This window comes from Coregonus lavaretus, assembly GCF_964263955.1.
Source record: "Coregonus lavaretus genome assembly, chromosome: 27".
NCBI classification, from domain to species: Eukaryota; Metazoa; Chordata; class Actinopteri; order Salmoniformes; family Salmonidae; genus Coregonus; species Coregonus lavaretus.
This window is the reverse complement of record NC_140014.1, coordinates 16,380,167-16,404,823: the sequence shown is the minus strand read 5'-3', so window position 1 is coordinate 16,404,823 and position 24,657 is coordinate 16,380,167. Positions and strand designations below refer to the sequence as shown.

General features: G+C 45.5%; 1 protein-coding gene across 1 annotated transcript in view; it reads left to right on the top strand.

Moving 5' to 3' along the window:
- The window catches only part of scaf8 (SR-related CTD-associated factor 8), a 35,895-nt gene extending 22,220 nt beyond the window's left edge, over positions 1–13,675 (top strand). The window contains exons 5-20 of the mRNA XM_084144401.1: positions 137–293; positions 495–622; positions 1,115–1,297; positions 1,467–1,546; positions 1,881–1,980; positions 3,427–3,558; positions 4,058–4,170; positions 4,322–4,515; positions 5,087–5,187; positions 5,496–5,609; positions 5,919–6,075; positions 7,726–7,868; positions 9,406–9,544; positions 9,655–9,711; positions 9,879–10,091; positions 10,207–13,675. Coding sequence (XP_084000527.1) covers positions 137–293; positions 495–622; positions 1,115–1,297; positions 1,467–1,546; positions 1,881–1,980; positions 3,427–3,558; positions 4,058–4,170; positions 4,322–4,515; positions 5,087–5,187; positions 5,496–5,609; positions 5,919–6,075; positions 7,726–7,868; positions 9,406–9,544; positions 9,655–9,711; positions 9,879–10,091; positions 10,207–12,248 — 4,053 coding nt within the window. The 3' untranslated portion in view covers positions 12,249–13,675. The remainder of the gene's footprint in view (positions 1–136; positions 294–494; positions 623–1,114; positions 1,298–1,466; positions 1,547–1,880; positions 1,981–3,426; positions 3,559–4,057; positions 4,171–4,321; positions 4,516–5,086; positions 5,188–5,495; positions 5,610–5,918; positions 6,076–7,725; positions 7,869–9,405; positions 9,545–9,654; positions 9,712–9,878; positions 10,092–10,206) is intronic.
- Positions 13,676–24,657: the final 10,982 nt, after the last annotated feature.

The window sequence follows — 24,657 nt, the reverse complement described above, 5'->3', positions numbered from 1 at the left end:
TTTTCATACTTTAAATGTGTATACAGCATCAACTTTAGACTGACTCATTCGCTACAGTGGTCTAGTTTTGATTGGTTGGTTGTTGTGTCAGTCTGATCTTGTCTAGGAGCTAATTCTGCCTTGTGTTGTGTTCCAGAGTAAGATTGTCAGAGTCCTCAACCTGTGGCAGAAGAACGCAGTCTTCAAGAGTGACATCATCCAGCCGCTGCTGGACATGGCTGCAGGACTGCCCCCTCCCAGTGTCACCCCTGTCATGACCAGCAGGGATGCTCAAGTCAACAACACTACGCCTGGTCAGTCACACAACACATCCATAAGACATATAGCTCTATACTGACACCCGGTGGCAAAATAGTCCTCTCTCCTGAACTGACACTAAATACTCAGAGGCCTTCTTGTGACCAGGCATGGCTCTTTAATCAACTTCAAATGTAGATGTTTTTCTTATTATAAATGTTGATTTCTCATGATTGATATTCTGTGTTTGTGTCCAGGTACCCCAGCGACCCCGGCCACCCCAGCCAACATCGTATCCAGTCTGCCTGACTGGGCGTCTCAGTTCTCCAACACAGACACTGTAGCTGCTGTGGCCCAGATCCTGCAGAGTCCACACGGCCAACAGGTCAGTCCGCACAGCAGCTCCCTGATCCTCAGCCAGTCAATTCAACATCAGACACTGCCTCTTCAGATTGTTGGCATGTTTTAAAAGGATACTGCATGATTCTGGCAATTAAATGTTTCTTACCCAGAGTCAGATGAACTTGTGGATAACATTCTTGTGTCTGTGTGCAGTATGAACGAAGTTGGAGATAGCATTGGCTCACAAAACTAGCTAGCATTAGCGCAATAACTGGAAGTCTAGAGGTACGGTAACATACGAGAAACGGCTAAATTGCCAGAATCTCCCAGTATCCCTTTGTTTTTGTTTCCACTTGTATACTTGTTGAGTCTGTGTAATGGAAACCAACATAATGAACACAAAAGCTTTTGATCTTGAACTGACCGTTCTGATGCTCCTTTGTTTACAAAACATTCCTTTGGAAAATGACCAGATGTGGCCTTGCAATGTCTCCTACTCTAACCCTGTCTATCTGTTTGTGTATCTGTGTAACAGCTCCAGCAGCTGGTGCAGAGTCTGCAGCTGCAGCAGCAGAAGCCCCAGCCGTCTCTGCTACAGGCGCTGGATGCGGGACTGGTGGTCCAGCTGCAGGCTCTGACGGCCCAGCTCACTGCAGCCGCCTCAGCCAATCCCATGCAGCTCAACCCCCTGGAGCAGAGGATCTCCTCCTTCAACAAGGTGAGAGATCAAGGCCACATACACATAAATGGAATGGAAGTAAGTCCTAGTGATATTAAGTATGTTTGGTTGTTAATGCTAACTTTTGAGTTTTGTGTGATAACTACGCGCTACTACATGTGACTCTCAGATCTGTATTTTAATAATTGTCTTTCTCCATTTGTTGCAGAAAATGTTGGGTCATTTTGACTTTGGGAACGATTCCGAACGCTCTGAAGACTCCAAAAAGGACGCCCATTCATCGCAGTTGTAAGCATGAACATCAACCTAAAACGTCTAAGATCCTGTGGAACAGGGCTCTCCAACCCTGTTCCTGGGGAGCTACCCTCACATAGGTTTTCAATCCAACCCCAGTTGTAACTAACCTGATTCAGCTTATCAACCAAGTAATTATTAGAATCAGGTGCACTAGATTAGGGTTGGCACAAAAATCTACAGGACGGCACCTCTCCAGGAACAGGGTTGGAGAGCCCTGCTATGGAATATGTCACCGGTTCTGTGGATGCACTTTGACTGTCCTATACCTGTGTGACGGAGCGGTAGTTAACTGAACTCTTGACCCGTCTTCCCCGTCTCCCTCCAGGCCGATGGTGTCTGACTCCATCTTCCACCAGCTGGCTGAGCAGCTGCAGCAGCAGAACCTGGAGCAGTTTCAGAAGCAGCTCATGGAGCACCAGCAGAAGGTACCTACATATCACCCCCAGAGACTTGTGTAGTCACTTATTGTTTGCTTGTCATATCCATGTATACTAGTCACCTTTCGGCGAAATTCGCCGTTTTGAATCCAAAATAGGTAACCTATGTGAAGTTTGGGAGGTGGGGGGGCTTTGGATCAGTACAGGCTGTATGCGAACGAGTGATGCATGTTTGGAGCAATCCTGAATGATAACAAAGAGGTAGGTGAGAAGCCTGACGACGGAGACGGGGGTGAGAAGGTGATGAAGCGTACTTCATTAACTTTTACCAAAAAACTACTGGCATTTGGAAAGTTTGAGGTGAGCGAGCAAGTGTGGTGGAACAAAAATTATTAGCATTGTTAAGTATCTTGCTACGCTAGCTGGATCGAATTCTCCGTTAGCTAGTTAACTAGCTGACAAACTATCTATGAACTAATGTTTTCCCTCTACAGTGTGTGGTTAATTTTCAGAATGAGAGAATTAGGTGAAAATGAGGCGTTGCTTGTTAAACAAGTGGATTCAGGGATGAAGTGTAACGTTAGCTGGAGCTGGGCCTGGTTTAAGATGGATGCCACTATAGAGGTGAAAGGAACACCACACACTTTCCCTCTTTCTCACTTTTTCAATACGGTGGATAAAAAGGGTATGCCAGGTGTACTCTGCCTGAAAGAAATCAATTATGCCAACAAAGGGTCTCATGTTCTGCTGCTGGCACATTGTAGAACAGATGTCCACAGGCAGAAAGTGTACAAGGTAATAACGTGCAGTGTAGCCCAAAGCTATTGCTTTTGTTGTGTTGAACTTGACATACAGTTGTGTGTGATTGAGGGGGGATTCTTTTAGTTTTTACTCAGTGAATGTTATTTTTGCACACATATAGCCTTGTGCACTTGATCAATGTCTGCTATAGTGGCCACTATATTCGTAGCCACTAGAATAGAGAAAAAATAGAATGTCTGTTTGTTTCATTCTATTTCTACTTTAAGATGTTTTTTTCCCAAGTGCAATATTTAGATGTGTGTGTGGTCACAAGCTTTCTATTACGAAGGCTGTCATGGCTAACTGCAATATTAATGTATTGTTTTTTCTCTGGACTTGAGTGTCATTTTCAGTAAAGTGTAGGCAACAAATAACATTGGATTGCTTTCCTTACATTTTTTAGCTGTGCGTTAGGTTCACATTAACCACTTTTTATTTTACACACAGAGACTGATCATGTAGATCATTCTTTGTTGTTTAATTAGTTAAAACCTGCATTTCAAGAAGGGATTCACTAGAAATTAGCATTTTAAAGCTGATATTTATTTTTATTTATTTTCTATCCCCCCTAGCAAGGATCTTTTGCATGTTTCAGTGCATCAAAAAAAAAAGTCACCTTTTTGGGCCCTCACCAGTGTGCATCCATGATGTATTGAAACCCTCTTGACAGTATAACCTTTTGACCTTTTCCAGTCCATGAACATAGAGGGGCAGGATGGAATATTTGGGTCTGAGAGCTCGGCCATGCCCCAACAGAGCAGCAGCCAATCACAGCACCCTGCGCCACAAAACAAGATGGATGACTCCATTGACAACCAGCAGCAGGTAATCCTTTGTTTCCCTCACTGACTTTGGCTGAACCGATATATACAGTACCAGTCAAATGTTTGGACACACCTACTCCTTCCAGGGTTTTTCTTTATTTTGACTATTTTCTACATTGTAGACTAATAGTGAAGACATCAAAACTATGAAATAACACATGAAATCATGTAGTAACCAAAAAAGTGTTAAACAAATCAAAATATATTTGAGATTCTTCAAACTAGCCACCCATTGCCTTAATGACAGCTTTGGACACTCTTGGCATAGTTTTGATGTCTTCACTATTATTCTACAATGTAAAAATAAAGAAAAACCTTGAATGAGTAGGTGTGTCCAAACTTTTGACTGGTAGTGTATGTATATATATATATATATATATATATATATATATATATATATATATATATATATATATATATATATATATATATATATGCAATTGTTAGAGCTCTGTTGTCTTTGTAAGTAGAGCACTGTTGTAATGATGCCTGTGTTAAAGGACATGGACCTGGATGACGGGCCAGAGATGGAGGAAGAGCGCTTCGAACCAGAGGACAAGAAGTCCAAGATGGTCGACACGCGGTCAAGAACACGGTCTAGGTCACGATCGAGGTGAGTCTAGGGACCCATTCTGACAGAAACCGTCCATAAGGCTACCTGAGACACTTTGCAGAGGCACAGATTATAGCACCACCATCCATGTTGATCTTAGTTACCATGACTACTGGCATCAAAATACCTTAAAAAGAACCCTCTACTCTAGATCTCCCAGGAAGAGACGGTCCAGATCACGGTCAGGCTCTCGGAAACGGAAACACCGTAAGCGGTCGCGGTCACGCTCCAGAGAGCGGAAGAGGAAGTCGTCGCGGTCCTACTCCAGCGAGAGACAAGCCCGCGAGCGAGAGAAAGAGCGTCAGAAGAAAGGACTGCCTCCCATCCGATCCAAGTTTCTCAGTGGTAATGAGCTTTCAATACGTTGGTTCCAATAACGCTGGCCCCTTCACCTTGACAAATGACTCCTACCATGTTTCTGTGTATCCCTAATCATAGAAATGTCCACAGTCACTTCTATCTTTATATTTTTTAAATCAAATTTTATTTGTCACATTCTTCGTAAACAACAGGTGTAGACTAACAATGAAATGGTTAGTTATGGGCCCTTCCCAACAATGCAGAGAGAAAAACGTATAGAAAGTACACAATGAGTAACAATAACTTGGCTATATACACGGGGTACCAGTACTGAGTCGATGTGCAGGGGTACAGGGTAATTGAGGTGGATATGTACATATAGGTACGGCAACAGGATAGATAATTAACAGTAGCAGCAGCGTATGTGATGAGTCAAAATAGTTAGTACAAAGAGGGTCAATGCAGATAGTCTGGGTAGCTATTTAGTTAACTATTTAGCAGTCTTATGGCTTGGGGGTAGAAGATATTCAGGGTCCTGTTGGTTCCAGACTTTGTGCACACTTACCACCTTTAATATAATTTAAACCACCACCTCCTTTCTACTATGTGTCCTCAGTGTGCAGCACCACTTTGTGGGTGGGACAGGTGGACAAGAAGGCCAGTCAGCAGGACCTCACCAACCTATTTGAAGAGTTTGGTCAGATTGAGTCCATCAATGTGAGTAGAGCTCCCTCTCTCCATCTCAGAGTGAGCCTGAGTTGACTCCATTAACTGCTGCTCATTATGTGGTTTTGCAAGCTCTGTCACCTCTGACCTGAGGAAAATATGAATCATCGCAACTGTGTCCAGTTTAAAGGACTCACTTGGCTCTTTAAGCCAGAGCAATCATTTTTCATTAGCAAGTTCTGACTTTACTGTGGGTTATTAAGTGCTTAACCCTCTTACTTTCTCCCTCCTCAATTTCATCCTCCCTCTCTCATCCACTCTTTGTCTACATCCCCCTCTCTATCTCATTCCTTCTATAGATGATCCCTCCTCGCGGCTGTGCCTACATCTGTATGGTCCATAGACAGGATGCCTACCGCGCCAGACAGAAACTCAGCACTGGTTCATTCAAGATCGTCTCCAAGGTCATCAAGGTGAAGTCAATTTTATTTGATAACAGTTCCTGCTCATTTTTATACTATGCCGCCAAGGTCCCCCCGCTCCATTTTGTCCTGTGATGTGATTGCCATTTGACTGCAGTCAGTTCATGTCCTCTGTATGTGTAATGTTTTTAAATCGCTTGGGCGCCTCGCTTACCATACCACTGACCTCATAGCAACCCAGCCGGTACATATTTTATTCTCTCCTGTTTCGACTCAAATGGCCTCGATATTTCTGCTCTTTCATGTATATCCCCTGATGATTGTATGTACTGTATGTGTGTGTTCTCTTGCTGTGTTCAGATTGCGTGGGCGCTGAATAAGGGAGTGAAGCAAGAGTATAAGCAGTTCTGGGACATGGACCTGGGGGTCACCTACATACCCTGGGAGAAGGTCAAGCTGGACGACCTGGACGGCTTTGCTGAGGGAGGCATGATCGACCAGGAGACTGTCAACGCCGGTGAGCAGACACAGCAGGCTACATGCTGATGCCCTGTCATATACAAACAAAGCACACACAGGATCAACACTAATGATTACTTATAAACAAATAAAATACATACATACATACATTGCATTGGGAAAGTATTCAGACCCCTTTACTTTTTCCACATTTTGTTACGTTACAGCCTTATTCTAAAATGGATTAAATTGTTTTTTTTTCCTTCATCAATCTACACACAATACCCCATAATGACAAAGCAAAAACAGTTTTTTAGAAAATGTTGCTAATTTATTAAAAATTAAAAGCTGTAAGCTCTGTCAGGTTGGATGGGGAGCGTCGTTGCACAACTATTTTCAGGTCTCTCCAGAGATGTTAGATCGGGTTCAAGTCCGGGCTCTGGCTGGGCCACTAAAGGACCTTCAAAGACTTGTCCCGAAGCCACTCCTGCGTCGTCTTGACTGTGTGCTTAGGGTCGTTGTCCTGTTGGAAAGTGAACCGTCGCCTCAGTCTCAGGTCCTGAGCGCTCTGGAGCAGGTTTTCATCAAGGATCTCTCTGCACTTTGCTCCGTTCATCTTTCCCTTGATCCTGACTAGTCTCGGAGTCCCTGCCACTGAAAAAAATCCCCATGGCATGATGCTGCCACCACCATGATTCACCCTAGGGATGGTGCCATGTTTCCTCCAGACGTGAAGCTTGGCATTCAGGCCAAAGACTTCAATCTTGGTTTCATCAGACCAGAGAATCTTGTTTCTCATGGTCTGAGAGTCTTTCGGTGCCTTTTGGCAAACTCCAAGCGGGCTGTCATGTGCCTGTTACTGAGGAGTTGCTTCTGTCTGGCCACTCTACCATAAAGGCCTGGTTGGTGGAGTGCTGCAGAGATGGTTGTCCTTCTGGAAGATTCTCCCATCTCCACAGAGGAACTCTGGAGCTCTGTCAGAGTGACCATCTGGTTCTTGGTCACCTCCCTGACCAAGGCCCTTCTCCCACGATTGCTCAGTTTGGCCGGACGGCCAGCTCTAGGAAGAGTCTTGGTGGTTCCAAACTTTTTACATTTTAAGAATGATGGAGGCCACTGTGTTCTTGGGACCTTCAATGCTGCAGACGTTTTTCGCTACCCTTCCCCAGATCTGTGCCTCGACACAATCCTGTCTCAGAGCTCTACGGACAATTCCTTCGACCTCAGTTCTTGGTTTTTGCTCTGACATGCACTGGCAACTGTGGGACCTTATATAGACAGGTGTGTGCCTTTCCAAATCATGTCCAATCAATTGAATTTACCACAGGTGGACTCCCAAGTTGTAGAAACATCTCAAGGATGATCAATTGGAAATGGGATGCACCTGAGCTCAATTTTGAGTCTCATAGCAAAGTGTCTGAATACTTACGTAAATAAGGTATTTCTGTTTTTTGTTTGTAATAAATGTGCGAAAATTTCTAAACCTGTTTTTGATCTGTGATTATGGGATATTGTATGTAGATTGTTGACGATAAAAAAAAAAAAGAAACATCCATTTTAGAATAAGGCTGTAACGTAACAAAGTGGAAAAAGTCAAGGGGTCTGAATAATTTCAGAATGCACTGTTAATTAGGGGCACTGTATGTGACTGTCGTACATTGAATCTTCTTCTCTAACCCTCTTATTTTTTATTTTATTTTTACTGTAGAGTGGGAAGCAGCCAAGAATGCGCCAGAGCCAATGAAAGAAGCGGTGAGCCAGGCTGTGAGCGTTGAACCCATAGCAGCCACCAACACCCAACAGACCCAGGAAGAGGCCTTCAGCCAACAGGTCTCCATGATGCCCGTACAGGTACCTAAACCTCAGAGATCTAACAATAAACTAACATTCAACGTTGAAGCAAAAATACATAGTTTTGCGCGTTGCTTTCATCATCCTGTAGATGTTTGTGTGAGGGTAGAATTTACTGGGCCTCTCACATTTCCATGCTTTCTCTCCGATTTCCTCTGTACTAAGCGTCTACCATGGGGCCAGTCAGTGGTGTGAAACTGAACACCATAGTCTTCCTGTGATTAGTGCTAGCTGCCTGCCCTGTCTGTGGGGTGCTTAGCCTCAAGTGTTTAGACTAGCCTCAGGTTTCTCTTCCTGACTCCTTTGTGATGGGGTTGATAGGGTTGTTGAGTGAATGCAGGATACACGGCCTGTTTCTTTGTTCTTGGGTGGGCCTCATGAGAAGGGTTGGTTCAGTAGGTGGGGGAAGTGTTTAGGCTGTGGGTAAGTAGCATACAACTAATCTCAGAGTTAATCTGTCTACTAAGTAGGGATGGGCATGGTTATTTGAATATCCGATCGGACGTTAATATTCGATTAACTAAATACCCAAAATATAGGCCTATTTTAAGAATGAAGAGGCATTGTCTAAATGTTTTATACAATTATCTGGGACATTGCTACATAGCCTACAACGGTAGACAATGACGTTTGACATTGTTATAAAACAAGTTTTGACCGTTTTTTTTTTATGCGTGCACCCCATAAAAAAAGACGCACCGGTAGCATGCATACATTTCACACTTGTATATTGTTGCTATTGTCGGTCAATCAAAGTGGCGCAACGGTCTGAGTCTCCATGTAGCAAGTGAAGGGGGATATTTCTAGTCAATGCAAACTGGAATAAATATTATGGATTTGTTAGCTAAATGAGAAGGAGTAGGCTACAATGATCAACCAACAGGTAGGCCGTTGTTTCATATGGAGTTGTTGGATTCTGTAGTTAGCTATTTTACAGTGATTTGATGCAGTCAAGACAGGCGCACTACCAGATGGTATGATAGATAACCTACGGCAGCAAAAGTTTGTCTTAACTAGCGTGAGTCGGTTTGGCGTCTCTCTTGTCTCTTTCTCTCTCTCTCTCTCTCTCTCACTCTCACACACACACCGCTGCTTCTCTCTCGCCCCTGCTGAAACAAGCAGAGCTCAGCAACGCAGTCTCCATTTGAAGTTTAAACATAAATAAATAACATTTAAACATTTTTAGACTATCCGGATATATTAGAAATAATATAATGATATTATTTGAATTGTGAAATCATTTAAAATGCTCATCCCTACTACTAAGCTCAGACATGCATACTTAGCCACACACACAGGGTCAAGGCCTTATTCGACTCGTCAGTCATATTACATCTCAACACCCAAAGCATTTTAATGTTGCTGTTGTGTTTTTTCACAGTGTTTGTCTTAAACCCTGATTATCAGTGGAAAACTATTGTTCCTCCAAATTCTGTGATTGATTGTTAAATTATGTTACAGGAATCACAGCTGATCAATGCATATTCATCCTATCACTCATTTTAATAGTTTAACTCTCCTCTCTGTCCCCTCTCAGCTCCCTGTGCGCCAGGCTGTCCCTGCCGTGGGTCTTGTGCCGCCATCCTTCCCTGTTTCCATGGCGATGCCCCCGCCAGGCTACGGCCCCCTGCCCCCCTTCCTCAGAGCAGGGTTCAACGCCTCCCAGCCTCCTCCAGGTAAGACACAGCAGTCTGATGCAGCTGCCAGTGAAGAGTATTGAATTTAAAAAATGTGATTTATTATTTAGAAAATCCAGATAATGGTGTGGTGTTTCTCCCTCCTGTAGGTTTCATGCAGGCAGCAGGTGTTCCTCAGCAAGCAGGCATGGGCTCAGCTCCTACATGTAAGTTCTGCATGACCTGAGTCTATAGAAGTCATTACTTGCATTACTATTTGTGTAAATATTGCCATAAATATGAAAATGTTGTAAGAAGCCAGCGATTTGCTTTATTTAAAAATACTTTATTTGAAGAAAGATACTTCCCGATTTGTTCTGTTCCTCTCCTGCAGCTCTGGTGCCGGCCTCCATGTCACAGGCTCAGGACAGCATGAAGGACTCCCCATACGGAGCCACTATCCCAGGGAGCTTCATGCCTTCTGCCCTCCCTGGACAAGGGGTCTTCAACCAGCTTCAACCCGGAGTCCAGACGCAGCAAGGAGCCAATGACAAGACGGGCCAATCTGCTGACGGCATGGATGCCGCTGCAGAGTTAGTACTGCAAGGTAAGAGGATGTTTGTTCTTAATGACTTTTGAAAAGCTTCTCACTTTGTCAAGACTTTGCTGATAAGACCTGCTTTTTATTGTTAAATAATATATTGTGCTCCTCTTCTCTCTAGGTATGCAGAATGCAATGAGTCGTGGTATGGGTCTTCTGGGGATGCACCCCTCAGCCTCCCTTACCCACCCCCTGCACCAGCAGGGCCTGCCAGGCCAGAGGATGCCTGGGCTGATGCCGCTGGACCTCCGGCCTACTATGCTCCAGGGATCTGGGGCCCGCTTCCCCCTCCTGATGCAGCAGGGCCTGTCTCAACAGAGCCTCCTGGAAGCGTCCCTCCATGCCCAGGCCCGGGCCAGAGCGGCCTCCCAGATGGAACGCTTCAACAGGGCCGAGGAGGCCTTCAACCGGGGGCCCAACCCCCCAAACGAAAGCATGTCCAAGGCTGAGGACGAGCCTTCCTCTGCAGCTGACGACAGCCAGCAGGGGGGGGACCAAGACTACCGCTTCCCTCCGCCCCAGGAGAAGCAGAGCACAGGCCTGCTGAGGACCCCTCCACTGGAGCACAGAGAGTCCATGGGTATAGGTGGTGGAGGAGCTGGTGGTGGGGGTATGGGCGGAGGCAGACCTGCCCTGCTCCAGACCCCAGTGAGAGAAACAGCTAGAGACAGCGTGGTAGGACGGCTTCAGGCCCTCGCCGGCTTCACCCCCCAGACCCAGAGTCGCTGGGGGCCACCCAGAGGGGACTTTGATGAGCGTGACATGCGGGGCTCACCGGCCGGGGTCTCCAAGGGCTTCCAGGAAGAGCGCCCTGGCTCCAACCAGGGGCAGAACTTCCCCAACCGCTTTGAGAACCAGAACCGCGTTGGATCAGCAGGAGGGGTAGGAGGAGGAGTATGTGCTGGTGGTCCTGGTGGCGGTGGTGTTGTAGGGGGCCCAGCGTGGAGTCGTGGTGGAGTTGATGCTGCAGCACCGTTCGCTGATGCTGACATGCCCCAGGACTTGGATGAGTGCCGGCGCCCTTGGGACAGGCAGCAACGGGACAGGGACTTTGACTTCAGGAAGGAGATGAATGGCAACCGCCGTGAGAGAGACAGCCATGAGAAGGAGAGGGACCGCGAGAGAGAAAGGGGCCGTGAGCGTGGCAACCGTGAACGAGAGCAGGAGCGTGACCGGGAGAGAGAGCGAGAAAAGGAGAGGGAGAAGGAACGTGAGCGGGACCGTAACAAGCGTGGAGCCTGGACACCCCTTCTCCCTCTACCACAACCCCTGCTCCCTACTCCTACCCTGACCCCAACCCTCTCCCTGACCCAAGGCAAACCTCAGGCCCTGCTGCAACTACAGTCCAAGCTTCAACCTAAACCTGGACTCCTAACTAAACCGGGTCTGCTTCAAACTCCAACTCTCCTAACTCGGTCAACATCTCAAGTCCCAACCAAGTCTCTTCTTCAAGCCCCATCCCAGTCTCCACCTAAAGCTTCACCCCAGTCCAACCAGTTTCCAACTCAAGCCAAGAATGAAGCACTCCCCGGTCCTGAGCCCCAGGCAGAGTTCCAGACCCAATCCTCTCAGAACCAGTCACCACCCCAAAACCATGCTTCCCTTCAGGCCCAGTCGCCGCCCCCTGCCCATTCCCCTTTCCAGACAAAGTCCCCTCCCCAGGCCCAGTCATCATCACGGGCACGGGCACAGTCACCACCCCAGGCCCTGTCCCCGCCACAGGCCCAGTCGCCACCCCAGGTGTCCCCACAGGCCCCCAGCATCCCTGATGAGATCACTGACACCCAGGGGGAGCCAGAGAAACCTCAGGAAGAACCTATGAAAGAACCTGAACCCATGGTGGAACCTCCATCTCAGTGGGTCAATGGGACAGGGTCGAGGATGGACACTGACGCAGTGGCTGAGCCCACACCTGAGGGGGCTCCCACCCCTACCCTGTCCCCCACTCCTGCCCCCTCAATGTCACTGGTCCTCACACACAGCCCTGTTGAACCCCAATGCCTGCCGGAGCCCCTGGACCAGCAGCAACCCCCGCAGCATGCCACCTCCTCTTGCTCCTCCACAAAGGATGTAGACAATGGACTGAGTGAGCCGATGGAGGAAGCTGAGAAACAGCCAGTGGTAGAGAAAACAGACACTGAGGGGACAATCATCACTCAGTAGGTAAAGATCATTTTGTAAAGTTGTCTCTTCTCTGTACTCATGTCAGCGACCCACGGGACCCTGGGTAGTATTTCACATAATATTGTCTGATAACCTAACAATTGATTTTATCTCTCACATAACGTTGTACTTCAATAGATGGCTCGCTAGCTGATTAAATGGTGATTTTAGTTTGTTATTATTTTCTTTCTTTTTTTAGTTATCCCTACCCCACGATTTTAAGCTAGGTGAACTTTAATGAAAATTGCTTGCCAAAATGTTTGAATTGTAAATTAGAAAAAGAGCTTTGACCTTCCTATGGAAGAGTGTAAGGATCCTGGCTGTTTCCAATGGATTGAATCCAGATTACGGAATACTTAAACAGCAGTCGCTGGCCTGTTTTGTCTCTTCTTTTAAATTATGCTGCTGCAAAGTTTTAAATGAATGCGTTTGTGGTGTCCTATATGCTTCTTGTTTCTAAGCAGAATATAGCCTACGTACAGTGAGAACAGTACAGTTGCTTCTAAAAAGGAACATCCTAAAAGATGAAAAACATGACCTGTTATCCCCAAAATAAATGTCTGTGATTTGTTCATCATAATGCAGTGATTCAAAGGACAAAGGAAGCCAGAGGAAAAAACAATTAACAAAAAAAAGAGGGTGGATGTTGGGTGCATTCTGTTTTAGTTTGAAATAAACATGCTTTATTTGTTAACATGCTTTAGGACTGTATTTTCTGACCCAGGACCAGTGGAATAATGTTTTACACACAGACGCTATATGCATTTTGCGGTGGTGTGACATACAAACAGCTGTGTCACTGCAGTAGTTAGGCCATTGACTTGATGTTGTCGTACCCCATTAAGTCAGGCAGGATGTCAGGCAAGTGCCAGTGCTTTGACATCAATCTAGTCCATCTACATCTCTCTTTAGTTTATTTGCCACCATGGATTCATTTGTTATGACTTAGTTTCTGCTCACTCTGTACTTTCCTATGCTTTTGTTGGGTGGGTGACTATTCGGGATCGGATTGTGCCTTTTTGAATTGGTTATTGTTCAGCATAATACCACCAAATACACCACACTGCACTCAAAGTGCTGCTTTGATTTTCCTGAGACTGTACAACCCCTCAGAGAGACGACAGTCTGTCCAGAAAGCTGGTAACACAGACAATTCTCTCTCTCGTCTGTCTGTGTGATCATAGCTGGGCAGTCTATACAGCACTGAGCCTGTGTGTAGGGGAACCAACCAGTCTGTTTACTCCATAGCTGTGTGCATGCAGGCCTGTAGCCATTTATTCTCCTTTGTCTTGTTCTCCTGACTTCTTCAGTGCATTTCTGTTGAGACTTACTATACTACCAGGAACGTTTCAGTAGTCTGAAGTTCTCAGACAAGCACATGTTATAACAGAGTTGTGAAGTTGAATAAAGTTGAAGGTACATCAGCATTTTTTTCCCTTATTATTGTAAATCCTAATCGGGACAGGTTAGACCAGAGACCTCGTTCCCCACACCATTCTTTTTTTATTTAACAAGATCAGCTTTAAACCCATATCTCTGATTATTTTCTCTTTCATGAGATACAGACATTTGTTTTGCATAATCTCTGGTTTTGTTGCTTTTTTGTGTTAAAAATATCTTCATTTCATATTCAATAGGCTTTAGATTCTTTGTTTTTGTTTATATTTCGTTCGTTTTTGTGATCAAGTGGTGATTAACATCAAAACAATACATTACATCACATTTATATTTCATAAGAGAAAAGGGATTGAGAATTGATTTTAAAGGGATACTTCAGGATTTTGGGAATGTTATCTACTTCCCCAGAGTCAGATGAACTTCTGGATACCATTTTTGTCTCTGCGTGTGGTTTGAAGGAAGTTGTGCAATTGCTAACTAGTGTTAGCAATGAATGGAAGTCTGTGTGTATCTGTATCAGATACACACAGACTTCCATTCATTGCACTAACGCTAGTTGGCAATTGCACAACTTCCTTCAAACCACAAGCAGAAACACAAAAATGGTATCCAGAAGTTCATCTGACTCTGGGGAAGTAGATAAAGGGCCTCATTGCCAAAATTGCGAAGTATCTCTTTAAGGAATAAAACAAATTATATCTTCCATTGTTTACCCCTTCCACATTTCATTTAAATGGTTAGTCTCCCTTTTAGTTCCATTTGAACTTGTCTTCCGGTCGTTGTCTCCGACTCCTTCTGGTTCCCTGTTGGAGGACCATTCACCTATGTTAACCTCGCTCTCAGGAAGAAAATAGTTGCTGGTGTACTCGCTATAGGAAGCGCTTTCGAAATAGTCTCCTTCCGCGCTCTCACGCTCCTTCTCGTTCGATGACCGACTGGTCTCTCTCAGATTGCTTGTCTTTGGGCTTCTGCTGCTTGCGTTCCTGTCCTGCTGGTTCTTCACTGGAAGCTGCCTGTCTTCTCTCCATTGGGTGGGCTAGAGGTGGTTCTACTCGGTCTCCTTCTTCCCTTCTCCCTCTGCCGCTCCTCCTATATGCGTAGGACTCTGTGCAATCGAAGAAGGAGTGGCCGTTTTTGTCACATAGGGTCCATTTGCTGGTGTTACATTCTCTGGCCTTGTGGCCAAGGGATCCACAGCTCCAGCACTTGATGGTTGTGCATTATTTGGCTTGATGGTCAGCAACGTTACTGATGAAGCAACATAGGACCTGTCCGTGGTAGAAAAGCCTACCACCGTAGGGGCCCAAGAAGATTGTGTTCGGCACCTCTAACAGCTCTCCCGTCCTTCCCCTCTTCAACTTTACCCTGTACTTTCTCACTCCGTACCAGATTCCATACTTATCAACGTCTTCGTCAGCCACTCTTCCCGTCCAGAACTTAACCAGAACTTCTTCTCATAAATGTTCATTGAAGATTCCACCTGCCAGTGCTTCCACTTCTCATCATGTGACTTGGTTGCTTGGACTTCCAGGAAGTGGCGCAAAGGTGTCTCTGCATTGACAACTAGCTCATGTTTCTTCCTATTAGGTAAGGCTATGAAACTATAGATGTCACTGGCATTCATCCAAAGAGACTCAAATAAAAGCTTATCCCCTACATGCTCTCTACTGGGGGCCTCGCCTTCTTCCACATATCAGCCGGGCCCAGAGCTGGGAGCCATGATGGTAAGGTTGGCTGATCACTGTGGGAGATGAGGAGGGTGGACCACAGCTTACTGCAACAAGTGTCCACTTGTTGAGTTCAAGTGAAAACACCATTACACCCCCTGGCATTAAACCTCTCTGGCCTATAGAGCAGGCTGGAGGAGGGATGGACAGTTTGAACACAGAAGACATCCCACCACTATAGGCCTGTCTGAACCCTTAACTCTCCTTAGGGAACCTACTCATACTTTTCTAATACCTTCTAAGGATAATTAGTAGGTTGTAATAAAGGTACATTACTACCTGTAAGAGTCAAAAGGCATTCCTTTTGTTTAGAACATGTTTTCATGGCTGAGATTTGAAATTCAATAGACCCAATCGAGGACCTTGTCAAGCACTATCGGGGAGGGGTGGAATGTATTTTCTGCAGACTTAAAACTTGACAGAAGTACAGTGGGGGAAAAAAGTATTTAGTCAGCCACCAATTGTGCAAGTTCTCCCACTTAAAAAGATGAGAGAGGCCTGTAATTTTCATCATAGGTACACGTCAACTATGACAGACAAATTTAGAGAGAAAAATCCAGAAAATCACTGTAGGATTTTTAATTAATTTATTTGCAAATTATGGTGGAAAATAAGTATTTGGTCACCTACAAACAAGCAAGATTTCTGGCTCTCACAGACCTGTAACTTCTTCTTTAAGAGGCTCCTCTGTCCTCCAGTCGTTACCTGTATTAATGGCACCTGTTTGAACTTGTTATCAGTATAAAAGACACCTGTCCACAACCTCAAACAGTCACACTCCAAACTCCACTATGGCCAAGACCAAAGAGCTGTCAAAGGACACCAGAAACAAAATTGTAGATCTGCACCAGGCTGGGAAGACTGAATCTGCAATAGGTAAGCAGCTTGGTTTGAAGAAATCAACTGTGGGAGCAATTATTAGGAAATGGAAGACATACAAGACCACTGATAATCTCCCTCGATCTGGGGCTCCACGCAAGATCTCACCCCGTGGGGTCAAAATGATCACAAGAACGGTGAGCAAAAATCCCAGAACCACACGGGGGGACCTAGTGAATGACCTGCAGAGAGCTGGGACCAAAGTAACAAAGCCTACCATCAGTAACACACTACGCCGCCAGGGACTCAAATCCTGCAGTGCCAGACGTGTCCCCCTGCTTAAGCCAGTACATGTCCAGGCCCATCTGAAGTTTGCTAGAGTGCATTTGGATGATCCAGAAGAGGATTGGGAGAATGTCATATGGTCAGATGAAACCAAAATATAACTTTTTGGTAAAAACTCAACTCGTCGTGTCTGGAGGACAAAGAATGCTGAGTTGCATCCAAAGAACACCATACCTACTGTGAAGCATGGGGGTGGAAACACCATGCTTTGGGGCTGTTTTTCTGCAAAGGGACCAGGACGACTGATCCGTGTAAAGGAAAGAATGAATGGGGCCATGTATCGTGAGATTTTGAGTGAAAACCTCCTTCCATCAGCAAGGGCATTAAAGATGAAACGTGGCTGGGTCTTTCAGCATGACAATGATCCCAAACACACCGCCCGGGAAACGAAGGAGTGGCTTCGTAAGAAGCATTTCAAGGTCCTGGAGTGGCCTAGCCAATCTCCAGATCACAACCCCATAGAAAATCTTTGGAGGGAGTTGAAAGTCTGTGTTGCCCAGCGACAGCCCCAAAACATCACTGCTCTAGAGGAGATCTGCATGGAGGAATGGGCCAAAATACCAGCAACAGTGTGTGAAAACCTTGTGAAGACTTACAGAAAATGTTTGACCTGTGTCATTGCCAACAAAGGGTATATAACTCATGGGCAGCGCACAATTGGCCTAGCGTTGTCCAGGGTAGGGGAGGGAATGGCCGGCAGGGATGTAGCTCAGTTGATAGAGCATGGCGTTTGCAACGCCAGGGTTGTGGGTTCGATTCCCACGGGGGACCAGTATAAAAAAATATATATATATGTATTCACTAACTGTAAGTCGCTCTGGATAAGAGCGTCTGCTAAATGACTAAAATGTAAATGTAAAATAACAAAGTATTGAGAAACTTTTGTTATTGACCAAATACTTATTTTCCACCATAATTTGCAAATAAATTCATTAAAAATCCTACAATGTGATTTTCTGGATTTTTTTTCTCATTTTGTCTGTCATAGTTGACGTGTACCTATGATGAAAATTACAGGCCTCTCTCATCTTTTTAAGTGGGAGAACATGCACAATTGGTGGCTGACTAAATACTTTTTTTCCCCACTGTATACTAAGGTGAATTCCACACTGTACATCATGTCTCTTACTGTCAAATGTTTCATCAGTGAGGCAATATACTTACCTAGCACTCACATCGTTGCACATTACATACATAATGCAAAAAGTCTTATTGACATGGCAGAGGATTGTTCCTCAGAAGATATGCATAAACCAGCCATCTGGTGCTGGCCGTAGCCATATGGACACATAGCAGAACAAAAAGAGAGGAGGGATAGGCTAGAGAGAGTGGGGGGAGGTTGCTGTGTTGCTCGCTGCACCTCCTCCACCACATAGCCCACTGCACCTCCTCCACCACATAGCCCACTGCACCTCCTCCACCACATAGCCCACTGCACCTCCTCCACCACATAGCCCACTGCACCTCCTCTACCACATAGCCCACTGCACCTCCTCCACCACATAGCCCACTGCACCTCCTCTACCACATAGCCCACTGCACCTCCTCCACCACATAGCCCACTGCACCTCCTCCACCACATAGCCCACTGCACCTCCTCCACCACATAGCCCACTGCACCTCCTCCACCACATAGCCCACTGCACCTCCTCCACCACATAGCTGGGGGAAGTGCTTAGTCAGCAGAGCTCTCTGTCTGTAAGCACATCTCCCCCTGTTTAACGGCAGGAAATAACATCCTTTATGAACTATAGTTAGCTTGTAGTGCTAATCAGATACATGTTAATCAGATACTGTCCCATAGATTTATGTGGCTAGTTATTGTAGGTTATTACTGATATATAGGTCTAGTAAACATTCTCTACCAACTGAGGCACGGTCCTGTGTGGCTCAGTTGGTAGAGCATGGCACTTGCAAGGCCAGGGTTGTCGGTTCGATTCCCACGGGGGACCAGTATGAACAAATATGAAAATGTATGCACTCACTACTGTAAGTCGCTCTGGATAAGAGCATCTGCTAAATGAATAAAATGTATAACAGCAAAGTTAAAAGAGCAGCCCATTGCAACTCGCAGTGTATCTCGATGCAGCATCCTGCATTGCAACCTACTACAGTTGTTTTTCTACCTCAGTCAGTCAATACAGATGAATTATGGAATCATGGCCAGGGTTTGTCATCTCATTCAAGAGGCTTGCACCTGAGTGCAAAGATGAAATCTGTACAGATGAATAGAGATGACTAAATCCTTCCTCCCACCTACTGTATCCCTCCAGGCAGGCAGGTCAGTTCAGTACTTACTTCCCAGCAGGAGAGAAGCAGGCTGAGACCCAACATCTGGCCTCGGGTGGAGGAGAGGAGGCTGCAGTGCACACACACAAAACACACGGGGCTATAAGTTAACATGTTTAATTGGTAGCACTGAATTAAAGTTAGGAGCACATCATACAATTTTGCACCAGAAACAATAATTGTTTAAATTGATTGAGATATAGCCTATATTGGGGCTATTAATTCTAAAGTACATATGGTGCCTTAGAAACGATGTGCTTAATTTGAGCCGGATACTGCCGGAACAATATCCTGCACCTCTGTTTTGGACTGCTGCGTTCCAGAACCTATTTGCCAGCATCCGTTACCTTTCGTGGCATGAACGATATTTCAAAAATCTGAATAAAAACGATCAGAGTTTAATCAGATTGACTCTTTAATTTTTCTGCGATGGAAACACGCAGTGGTGAGATATTCTGTAAGGTAATGTTTCAGCCTATTAATGATAAAACATTAAATAGATGCTGTTACTATATCAAATAGATATCACTATTGTAGGCCAACTACTCTCTATGTACAATCAATGAACCAACATCATCGCTACAGTGTTGTCTCCCAGCCTCATGGATAGAAAGTTTAGTGTAGAATAATCTAACTAGTCCATACAGTTTGCATAATAATACATTCCACACTCTTAAGGCCATTTACTAGAGTTTGTTTAATTTTTCAGTAGACCGATTATGTACCAAATACATCTTAAATCTATGGCCTTTTTTGTTTTTCTGCCGCGCATAATATGAGGAAGGCTATAGGCTATGTATGCTATTGTATAACAGCACAATACATTTTTAATTCAGGCTTTCTTTGGGGGCTTTGGCTCTAATATGCAAATGAGTGGTACTATATGTGAATTCATCAGGACCTTTAGAAAGTGCTGTCCATTTCAGCATCATAATAGCCTACCTATTTGATTTGTCCGCTGTGCTGCTGAATTGGTAAAAAGAAAAATCATGCATTCCGGCACCTTGGAGCCCCCCCCTCCCTCCAGGTCCTGTCTTTTGAACTGTTTGGGCTGGGAACAATACATTTTCTCTGTAGTAATGGTCTCTAACTAATCTCCGCTCACTTATTTTTCTCTGTGGCACTCGGAAACAAAGGTACAGCGAAGCCTAATCATTACATAAATTATCAGGGTGATTTTATTATAGGCTCACTGGTGCTCCCAAATAAACATTTCAGGTCTTACAGCAAAATATTTAGGAGCATATGCGACTAAAATGGTCGCTTTAGAGCCCTGCACACAAACACACACTCAGTAATACACACATGCATGCACACTCATACAAAAACACAGGCCTATACACACTAAACACAACACACACAGCCAGCCAGCCCTCCCGCACACTGCAATAAAAGCTTAACATCCATGAGAACTCACGCTCTAACAGTATTAGCAGTTATTATGGGAGTGTGGGGGAAAAGGGCAGCCCTGATAATTGAATTCTGTTTCAGTTTGCCTCTGGAATCACTGGTATTCACAGATGGCATAACTAACAAAACACAGCGATTTGAAGGTTGTCTCAAACATAGTGAACTAAGATGTTTTGTTGTATTTTTCTGTAGTATAACCAACACAGCCGAAGGTGTTAATAGTATTAAACCATTTCCAAAGCCCTCCTTTTCCATGTGATTAAGAGCTCGATCTTCACACTAGATGAGGGTAGGAGGGAGATCAGCGTGGTGTCGGTAAATAAGAATGTAGCGTGGGAAGGTATGAAAGTGGCTACACGTTTCCATGCTATGTTAAGCCTCAGACAATCCTAGTCCTTGATTACCATCCCTACAGTATAATAGAGCCTGTTTCTGCCCAGAGCCATAGACCGCTAATTTTACTGGAATCCTATGATATCCCAGTGCCAACCAGCCAGGGTGTCTGGTCTGTGCCAAGTGGGTTCATGCCACACACAACCCCCACACAGGCCCAGAGGGGCATAGTAGAGGCTGACCTCTGCCAGGCTGGAGTACCCAGCAGGGGAGGCTGGCACCAGAACTCATTCCTTCCCTAGCTGGCAGTGGTGCCCAGGTGGAGGTGATTATCTGTTGGGTTAGTTTGGTCTAATGCCACAAGACTAAGGCAGAGAAGTTCCCTATTGTGAGGAACTTCATTAGTGTTTGGCACACATACAGACTGCAGTAGGTCGTTTTGCAAAGAATGTTTTACTTTTGCATGAGGAGGAATCACCTTATCTCTTCTTCACAATCTATTCATAATTCCGTTTCACAATTGGTATTTTTTCCCTCTCGGTTCCAGAGCTCTACGAATACTGTTTCTTCCTGTTTTCTCTGTACTAATGAGCATATGACGTCTACAGTACAAGAGTATGAGGACCCTGGATCAAGAACCCATTTTCTGTGACTGTAGTTTAGAAGACAGTGTAGGTACACTAGTTGCCCATTAGGGGTCAGTGTGGGGCTACTGCAGTCACATATCTACGGTATGTGGCTTTGTTCTTCAATCGTGACTTGTGTTGCAACAGACACAGTGCTGAAAATCTCCAGTGCTCACCTCTTATACAGATTGTCACAGTTTAATAGGGGGAATCTCGATTGCGTTTCCTGGATTCCTCGCATCCTTTCTCCTTGCCGCCCAGACAATCTTTACTGAAATCAGCCTGTGTATCTGTAGCTGTTCACTGCATTCCTATCCTGCCTCAGTGCTACAGGGGAGTGTATCAGAGAGAGAGAGAGCAGATAAGTCCACTGAGGATGGTCAGTTGATCGGTTGAATCCCTGTCTGAGCTCAGAGGCTGGCAGGGTAATTATTCCCTCTATGGGACTCAGTATAACTCGGCTGCCTCCAGGAGGACTTGGATGGGGTCTTTTATCACAAACAGCAGGATAGCTAGCTCACCAGCCCACAGAGCTGTCCGCACCTCACCTCACTCAGAGTTCAAGCCCAGTCAAAGATTCACACCTACCGCAATATCTGGGATGGCAAATTAACAGACAAAGAAAGGAGTAAGGTTTTTGAGTCGAGAGGGTAAAGAACATTAATCGTATTCTAATTAGTATGGGTATAGTATCTAGTTACCAAGGAGAACACTAATTTAAGTGAAGAGGGCTCGGATCGTACATTCAGAAGTACATAGTGAATAAGGTGAGCAGCAGTTTGATATTGCTCTGAGTGTGCTAGAGGTATTCAGCTACTCTTGGAAAATGGAAGTTCAATAAAAAAATGATTTAGCTCTGAGCAGAAGCAGGCAGACGGCTCACAATCTCAGGAAAGGGCTCTGTTTGCAGATCAGTCTCTTAGGATGTTTGCAGAATGGTGGGGGTTTCTTATGAGTTCGCATGGTCATGTCTGCTATCACAGCCTGAATACAAGTGGGTGTCAATATTTCAGTCACCACAATTTAAACCCCTACTACTACTACACACACGTGTGCACGTTCACTGTTAGTGACAGCCTTCTATCAGTTTCTGTGCATGGAATCTCTCAGTAGGTATCACTCCCCTATTCCCCTATCTAATGTGAGATAGCTGAAATATCAGTGAACACTTATCTCAACTATTTGTGTACGACCTTGTCCTCTGTATGCCAGACCGATACAGAGAGATGACATTGTCAGGGATGGTTGGTTTCTCCAACACTATTTAGGCTGTCAGTCTTATTAGTAAACCACCTCTCAGTGATCCTGTCCTTTGTCTGAAACAGACAGGCAGGTCTTAGGGAGAGGCCGGGGTTAGAGTTCAGGGTTCATCACCCCTTCCAGAGTTCAGCAGGTTCAGGGTGGAAGAGCAGAGGACTCTGGGACAGGAGCAGGGAGGTGACCGCAGTCAAAGAGACGATATTAACAAGCTTAACAGAGAGAGAGGGGAGGACTCAATCATATCTCTCTGCTGGCACAGGGTTGGGGAGCTTATTAAACCTGCTCAGAGAGCGAGGGAGTGGGAAGGAGAGAAAGACAGGAGCGAAGGATGGAGAGAGGTGGGAAGATGCTGAGTAAGCAAGCAAGTGCTCAACACTACAGTAGGCTTGGAAATTGGGATATTCTAAACAAATGTTGCATGGCAAGACTGACGGAGAGGGATTGGCGATCCACAGTAGGACATTGGTGTCAGTCCTGCACCGACACAGTCACACACACACACACACACGTATCCAATACAGGACCTCAGAACAACGAGTCTGTCGTGGTTTTTGAAGTAACAGTCTGTATAAGCTGCTTGGTATGCTCTCTGACTAACAGTGCCTCAGGGCATGCCACCTGGTGCAGCACCCTCTGAGCATAACGTTTCATTGTTTCCATTAGGGAATGGCTGTGTGAGCCCCGTCAGAGGCTGTCCCTTTCCCCTCACTGCGTTCACATAAAACACACAACTGGTGATTAGCCCTGGAGACGTGCTCATTTTTCTGTTTGTTTATAAGGGGCGGAGCAGATTGCCTCATGGGAATGGGACTTCGCTCAGCATAAACACACACTCTTAAAACGCCAACATCAACGTCCTCTAAGTCATTTGATTCATAAAAATATTGAGGTTACTGATGCAAAATCTGATTCTTTATACACAATTCCAGTTTCTAAGTCGAAAGTTATAGCATCTTTGCATGTTGTGCAATTGATTCAAACAGGAAAAGCCTTTTTTTGCTCAGTATTCCAAAAAGGATGGAGACCAAAGAAAACTCTCTGTCTGATTGGGAGCCCTGAAGGTCAGTGTGTAGAGGTCTTCAGGAGAAAAGCCTGCCTTGTGATGCAATCAATTAAAGCCATATCTACCATCTCAATCTCAGTGCCCATGCTCACATGAAGCAGGAAATCCAATGTCGTGCTCATGAGTTAACCCCATGTGGAGTGCTTCAAACCACCTCCCCTCCCGTGGCTCGCTCCAATCTGGCATGTGTGGCTCGTCAATAGGGTTCCTCTACCCCACTGATGGGGATGAAACATTAATGATTATGTTTGTTAATGGCCAGCGGGCATCTGGGGTCCCCTGGGATCCCTTTCCCCCTCCATATTTAATCTGATTGGGCTTCCTTCTCCCTCCTTCACACTGATTAGTATCCATTTCCAATGAGCTCTGAGACTGGGAGTGCTGGAAATGGAAATGGCCGTCGTCAGTTAACGAGGCCTCAGAAATGTATCCACTCATCCGCTAAATAGAGACAGAGGAGCTTCCCTGGTTCCATCCTCTCTGAGGACTGGGGCTGAACCCTCTGAGGGGCTGAGGAATCCATTTCCTCTGGGATGACATCTGTGACAGTCAGGGCCTGTGGCTAGTAGTGTGACAGAAAGGAACAGGGCCTGATCTGGAGCAGATGCCATTAATGTAAGCCAGAGACTGACAAGCCAGAGTTGGTCTATGTCCTAGAGAGCATGGACGATTGAAAAACACTGCCGCATTCTCCCCTCCTCTCAGCCTTACTCCATCCCCAGGGGCATTTTCTCCCATCATGCACTATGTATGTGGAAAACGATGCATGTGCCGGCACACATGGCATCTGCAAATGAGATGACAGATGAGTAATGGGATGACGTATTAGAGTAGTGCTGATGCTGCATATTGTCTACCCTCCCCTCCTCAACAGGTCGATTTATGACCAGACGCTCCTTGTCCCAGTCAGGTGGCCTGACAACAGGGACTTTCTCTGCGTGGGCTGCCTAGCATATTGATCGGGACGAGGAGGTGGGGTGGTAGTGGAGAGGGGCGGTGGTTAGCTTATGCATGAATAAACAGGTTTCTGCCCGGGCGTCTGTCTGCCGGCTGCACCCCTCCTTATACCCTCAGCCCATCCCCTTGTCCCTGGAGAGGTTGGCGAAAATGAGAAACATGAACCTGGCACACGCCAGCAG